Source organism: Marmota marmota, unplaced genomic scaffold (genome assembly GCF_001458135.2).
Source record: "Marmota marmota marmota unplaced genomic scaffold, marMar, whole genome shotgun sequence".
Taxonomy (NCBI): Eukaryota; Metazoa; Chordata; class Mammalia; order Rodentia; family Sciuridae; genus Marmota; species Marmota marmota.
In genome coordinates this window covers 29508694-29516163 of record NW_026000229.1, presented here as the reverse complement: position 1 = coordinate 29516163, position 7470 = coordinate 29508694, and the positions used below count along the sequence as shown (strand labels likewise).

Sequence of the window (7470 nt, the reverse complement as noted above, 5' to 3'; positions counted from 1 at the left end):
ATATATATATATATATATATATATATATATATATATATATATATAATTAAGCCAAGCACAGTGGTGCATGCCTGTAATCACAGAGATTTGGGAGACTGAGGCAGGAGAATAGTGAGTTCAAAGCCAGCCTCAGCAATATAGTGAGGCTCTTAGCAACTTAGTAAGACCCTGTCTCTAAATAAAACATAAAAAGGGCTGGGAATGTGGCCCAGTGGTTAAGCACCCTGGGTTCATTTACTGGTTAAACTATATGTGTGTGTGTGTGTATAAATTTTATATACTTGTAAATTTTATCGATACAGGAAATATATATATATATATAAATTTTACATATATATTATAATTACATTAATGTATTAATATGATACCAATAAGGGTAGAGTCTGCGTTTTTTTTCATTTTTTTAATCACAAATTCTCTAACACAGGACAAACCCAGTGTCTAATATGCTCAAAAAATGTCTGTGGCATTAACTAATCTAATTACACAGGAAAACAAAAATATGGACTTTATTCCTTTATTAGAGCCAAAAAAACCAAAAAATCCAAAATTCTGTTAGCATTGAGGCTCCATAATTCCTGGATCCTATTGTTGCTTGGTTGCAAAACAGACATAATAATTCAACATTTATTTTAAGAGAAATCACTATAAACTCCTGCAAAGCAGGTATATAAATTTCAACCAAAGCAGCTGATTCTTATTGTTTCTACCACACTGGCTGGCCTCTGACTCACCAAAAATAAATAACCCCTGTGAAATGAGCAACACAGCAAAGACTCCCAGGGCTTCCAAAATGTTCTCTTAAAAATCAGAGCCCCTTACAAGTTAAGTCTGTCAACAGAAAAATCCACCTGTAAAGGTATTATTCATGTCAGCCATGAAACCGGACAAAATCATTTTGGCAAAACCCAGAATATTAGGATAAAAACCTACCAACCTATGAACTATACCAGGTTTCTATGAATTCAGTAGCCTAACACTGATACAGTACTTTTGTGATTTGTAAAGTACTTCATATATGTCATTACATTTTGCATTCATCTTCACGATAGCCTTGAGAGAGAGAGAAAGGGACGAACCCCATTTTATAAATAAGAAAGGTGAAGCTCAGAGAACTCAAGCAGGAAGAGCTATTAAGCAGCAAAGGGCAGGTTTACTCCTATTGCTTCTGACTCGTGTTTCTATCACACCACGAAGGACCATTACAGAGGGTTAACAGAGCTTTACACACCTAGAGCACTAATGCTGGTCAAACCCAGGAAATTCTTACGCTATTGATCTAAATGAACCATGTTACATCACAGCCACCTAGAATCAAACGTATGGATAAGTTGGACAAGGAAAAAACTCTGAAGATTTTGGAGTGTAGTGAAAATACGTAAGCGCCATAGAGTTCTATATCACCGCATGATTTTTAAACTTATAGTAGCAATAATAACGTCAAAGAGCTACATTACTGCAGGCATCATGGACTGCTCTCTACATGAAGGTTCACAAAAATAAGCCTAAGAAACCATGAAGCCATCTCTCTCTCTCTCCTGCCCAGGACATTTAGGGTTGCTTTCTAGAAGGCAGCTGGCCCCAAACTGGTTCAGGGCTGACTTCCCCAGGGGCACAGCTGGCAGAGTGCGTAGGCCCCGTGATAATTTTAAGGACCCTCAAAAATGTTTTAATTTTCATTTATTTTAAAATCAAAAGAAAAAAATGAATAAAATAATAATGGATTCACAATAATGGATCCAGTCTGAATTCTATTTGTCTTTGTACTAATGCAGTCATAAAATCCAATGTTTAATACATTTTATGGAGGAAGGAAAAAACAAAGGCAGAAGTGCCTAAGGCCCACGGACGACAGAAAGCAGCCCTGATCTGACTCGTCCCCATGCCCCATAAACACTCTAAGGGCGGCCCTTGTGGTGTAATACGTGCTGGCTCCACAGCTCCCGCATTTTGGAATCAAGAACAGCTTTAGTAAAGAAAGATCTTAATTATCTACTTCTTTTGCTTTCCATATTGCCAAAGTAATAAGATCTGAATTAGGTATTTTATACATGAACAACACTTTTCTGATTGTTTTATGGAGAAACACATATTAGCTTTAACACAATTTGTCGCTGGGCCTCCCCTGCAAACTATCCAGAGAGGGTAAATTACAAAAAACAAATGGAAAATAGACTGTAGTCACAGTGTTTTAAGTATCTGACTCAATTCACTGTCATTTTTCACATCTCAAAGAATGTGAGACTTATATGAATATGGAGATAATAAAAAATAAAGTATATCTCAGGAGGAGATTAGTATTTTCTCATTACACTCATGACTGGTTCACATATTTTCACAAAAATTATCAACAGCCTCAGCTTCCTGATGATGCTGAGAGTTTAGATAAGTCTAAGTGCAGCTTTATTAATGCTGTAGATGTGAAGTACCTTATTGAGGCACAATATCACCTCTTCAAGATATTTCCCCAAAGAAACCCAGGCAGATTCAAATCTCTACATTGTACTCCTCTGGCAAATATAACACTGTAATGATGGTGAGTAAGATGTTTTAAAGTCATGATTGCTACCATAAATATAAAAATTATGTGAGTATATATATATATATATATATATATATATATATATATATTCTATTGAATTGTAAAAAGCTACAGTTAGTATAACAACATATCATAAGGGTTCTAGTATGTTTTTTGAAAAGAAATGATAAATGTCTGAGGTGAGGGGTATGCCACTTATTCTGATCTGATGATTATGGTGCTTTGTAAACATGTACTGAAATGTCATACTATACCTCATAACAATGCACAACTAGTATGTGTCTATTAAAATTTAAAAATATACTTTAAAAACTGCTATTAGCCAGGTACAATGGCACACACCGGTAATACCAGTGGCTTGGGAGGCTGAGGCAGGAGGATGGTGAGTTCAAAGCCAGCCTCAGAGAAAGTGAGGCACTAAGCAACTCAGTGAGATCCTGTTTCTAAATAAAATACAAAATAGGGCTGGGGATGTGGCTCAGTGGTCAAGTGCCCCTGAGTTCAGTACCAAAAAAGAAAATGCTATTGATTGACTGACTGAATGAATAAAAGAATGAATAAATACTTCAAGTAAAAGAAGCTCTCCACCCTATTACCAGATCTCAAGGAGAAGAATTAATGTGACCCAAAAATGCCTCATTCCCAATCATGATGATGATGCTAGTGATGGTGACCCAATGTGAGTTTCTAAGTCATATGGCCATTGTAACAGGTCCAAGAAGAAGGGACATGCCTCAGCTTTCTCTGCCAGTTAGAGTTAGGGTGCAGAAACAGACACAGCTATGTGGAAAAAACCAGTTAACTTCCTTAAAACAGCAGTGATTATTTGTCTAAAAGATGAAATTCTGTGTGAAGAAGATAAACACTGCATTTCTCATTTAAAAAAAAACTATCAGTTAGAACTTTTATAAATAAGAAAGGTGAGGCTCAGATAACTCAAGCAGGAAGAGCTGTTAAGCAGCAAAGCCCAGGTTTACTCCTATTGCTTCTGACTCGTGTTTCTATCACACCACGAAGGACCATTACAACTGTCCATTTAAAAACAATTGTTAATATAATATTTGTACCAAAAGCATTCAATCCAAATCAATGTAGTAGTAATTAACTAAACTATTTAGAATACTTTTTCTTTCTTCCTTTTTTATTAGTGCATTACAATTATACATAAAAGTGGGATTTGCTGTCACACATTTGACATGCACACAGTATGACAATATTTTGGTGAATTTCATTCCCCAGGATCTTCCCTTTCCCTCTCCTCCTTCTCCCTCCTGGTCCCCTTTCTCTATTTTGCCACTCCATTATGAAGATGCTATAAATGGCTGGACTAGACTTTCCTAAAATTCAAAATAAAGAAAAATAATCTAAAGTTAAAAGAAAGTAAACGGATTAAAAGCCAAACTCAACGTGTGAATAGTGATTAGATATTGTATCAAATTTAAATCAGCTCTGAGAGATGAGATTTTGGGGTAACAGTTGGGGAAATTAAAAAATGGAATGTATGTCATTTATCAATGTTATGTTTCTTACATGTGGTACCAATACTGTAGTTTTGTAGGAGAAAGCCTATTCTCAGGAGAAGCATAGCACTTTTTGAAGAGAAAGGAAGAAAGAGAGGAAACAGTAGCAAACTGTGACAACTACAGATAAAGTGAAGTGCATGTGGGTGTTCATTTTAGGATTCTTTCAACTTCTCAGTAAAACAATATTTTCCAAAAAAAAAAAGTTATGGGAACATGTAGATAAGAATAATGTTATGGAGAAATAATTAGACAAAAATATCTATAACCACAGTATTAAGTTTAAAGAGAGAGTTTCAAAATAATGTGCAGTGAAATTCCATTTGGGGATACATAATTAGATCAACACACAAGTGCATGAATAGAGCTCACTGTGGTGGGGCCTCCAAAGTTGTACCCCCAACAGCCTTGAATGATGGTCCCTAGATTGCATAATTACAGTCACTTCTGCTTTTTTACTTTTATTTATTAAGAAATTGCCTCTTTTTTGTGTGTACATTAATATATATATACACAAGTGAGGCCTGGGTCTCAGACCATGTTCTTAACACACCAAATTTTGCAATATTAGGTTCTGTCAGAAACTTACCCATGTTCTAACTAACCTTATGTTTACAATAGTAAGATCGTACCAGTGGTCTGATATAAATTATTTCAAGTGACAAAGAAAAAAAATGACAGTCATTCTAGACTCTTAGATTAGTACTGGGAAAGCGTTGCCCCAGAGGGTTGTGGTTAATGGCCGGCAGTGGGAACAACCTTGAGACAACTTGTAACTCATTTTGAGACTATGTTGCAATGAGTGAGTGTCCAACAGCATGGCCTGCACCATGAAATCAATACCTAGGCAAGTAGGTTAAAGAACTGTCAGGGGTGTCACTAGAAAGGATGGGGCAGTAGATTAACTCCAGCCCAACCTTCAGTCTACAAAATCTATGGTCAAAAATAAAGAAAATAGCAGCAATAAATTGGATACACATTCACTGAAGGAAAAACTGCATGATAGACTGCCACTGGCTAACCAGGATCAAAAGGCAAAATCAATACTTACTAGTTGGGATGCTGCACAAGAAACCAGAATATTATTAATACTATAGTTTGAATATCTTAATCTAAAATGCTCCAAAATCCAAAACTTTGTGACTACTGACATGATACCCAAAAAGTTTCAGATTCTGAAGCATTCCAGATTCCCACATTAGGGATGCTCAAGCAGGTAAAGTCTGTGCAAATATTACAAAATCTGAAAATATTCAAACTCTGAAATACTTCTGGCCCCAAGTATTTCAGATAAGAGATGTTCCAACTATTTCCAGTTGACTGATTACTCAATCAAGAAAACAAAGTATTTCCTCCTACAACAACCAAAATTATTTCCACCGTGTAAAGTTGGTTTTAAGTGTTCGTGTATGCACACACCACACAGAAATAAAAATGAAGAACAAACTATTGATTCATGCAACCACATAGATATGCGTCAAAAACCTTATACTGAGCCGAAGAAGCAGGACCAAAGAATAATTCTGTGTTGTTTCATTTATATTTGTGTTAAAAACAGGCAAAGTTAAACTGATAGAAATGAAAAGATGGCTGTGGGGAATGCAGGAAGGATGAATAAAAAGACACACCAGGGAATTTTCTAAGGTGACAGAAACGTTTTATATCTTGTTTTATACAACCTTGAGAGTTACAAGGATGCAGACACGAACTGTCAAACTTGTTGGACAGAACACTTAAGACCAGTGTATGTGTTGTCAGTAAATTAAACCTCCATAAAAAATTAAAGTTAACACTAAAATGCATATCGCTTCATATCATCTGAAGAACACAATACTTACCAAGCAATTTCTTTTTCCTGCAGAACATTATTGCTCCTGACCATTTACCAGATCTCAAACACGGACCTACGTTAGAAAACAGGAGAAGCATACAATATCAGTATTTGAAAAATGTTCAATGACCATAAATTTATATTTATTAACTTTCTTCCTAGATAAATCTATATGACTAGGAAGTCACTGACACAATAAGGAACAGCTTCAATTTATCAGGCTTAAATCTAACTGGATAAGAATAATTCTACATTGCATTAGATAATGTGGAATGAAGGGAAGGGAGGGGAGATGGGAATAGGAAAGACAGTAAAATAAATCAGACAGAAATTTCCTGTGTTCATATATGAATACACAACCTGTAAAACTCCACATCGCACCATGTATAACCACAATAATGGGATCCTAATTAGAATAAGTTATATTGATACTCCAAGATGGCCACGAATAGAGTGCATCATACCCCGTGTACCGCGTCACTGCGCAGGTGAATAACGAGTTAGAACGACAAAAAACTATCTTGTTAGGAATTTACAGCAAAATGGGGGTGCACCGAAACCTAGAGGAAGGATTTCCAGCACCGAGGTCCAGTAATTGAGTCTCAAACACGAGCCAACTGTGCGACCGGAGATCCAGGCTGACTGATCCGCGCGGCCCGCCCCGCGGCTACAGATGGCAGGGCGCCGCAGAGAAGCGACCAGTAAGCAGAGAGAAACGTTGCTACGGATTCTGTGGAATCCTGCTGGCTGTGCCCTCACTAAGCCCCGGGCTGAGTTCGGGATTTCAGACAGGGAAGGAAACAGTCCAGTTCTATCCCCCACAACGGAAACTCCACCAAGGAAGCCAGCGGCCACCATCTTGGAGAGCTGACGTAACCACTGCCAGTCTCTGACAGATTGCAACAATAAAACAGGTGTGTGTTACTCAACCCATCTCCCATACAGCAGGGAATTGGCATAAAATCTCTCCTAGGCTTTCCGGGGGAGGGATTATCAGAACGAGCCTGCATAAAGACGCGGGGAAAGCTAGAGACACCTGACCTCCAACTCCCCCTCCCATCAGCGGCGAAAACGAAACCTGTCTTGCCAGCGCTGGGGGAGGGGCAAGCGGAAAAAATCAAAACAATAGAGTGCCGGGGTTCCCAATAGCCACCCTCCACACCCAGCAAACAGCAGGCCCAGAGTACAGTTTGAACTGCCGAGAGGCATCACTCAGGGGAAGACTGGTCTAGCAGGAGAAGCCAGGACTAGCAGGAGAAACCAGGGGACTAGAGGCCAGGCCCTCATGACTGGGCGGCTGGAGACCGCACACCCGCCGGCGACCGACCGCGCGACTGGGCGGCTAGAGATCGCCCGCCCACCGGCGACCGGGAGCTGAAACCAACCAGAGACAGTCCAGTCCCACCCCCCCATTCGGACGCCCAGGCAAGGAGCCTGGGGCCCACCATAGCAGAGAGGTGACGTCACTGGAGCTCGGCCGTCGGAATTCCTTCCCAGCGGAATCCAATTTAGCAGGCATAGTCTACCAACACAAAGGAGAGACAACAGAGATATACAAAACCAAAACAAATCTATAG

General features: G+C 38.7%; 1 protein-coding gene across 1 annotated transcript in view; it reads right to left on the bottom strand.

The window, feature by feature from the left end:
• Atp8b4 (ATPase phospholipid transporting 8B4 (putative)) overlaps positions 1-7470 on the bottom strand; it is a 242420-nt gene that overhangs the window by 220905 nt on the left and 14045 nt on the right. Inside the window, exon 2 of the mRNA XM_048793164.1 lies at positions 5901-5966. Coding sequence (XP_048649121.1) covers positions 5901-5928 — 28 coding nt within the window. The 5' untranslated portion in view covers positions 5929-5966. The remainder of the gene's footprint in view (positions 1-5900; positions 5967-7470) is intronic.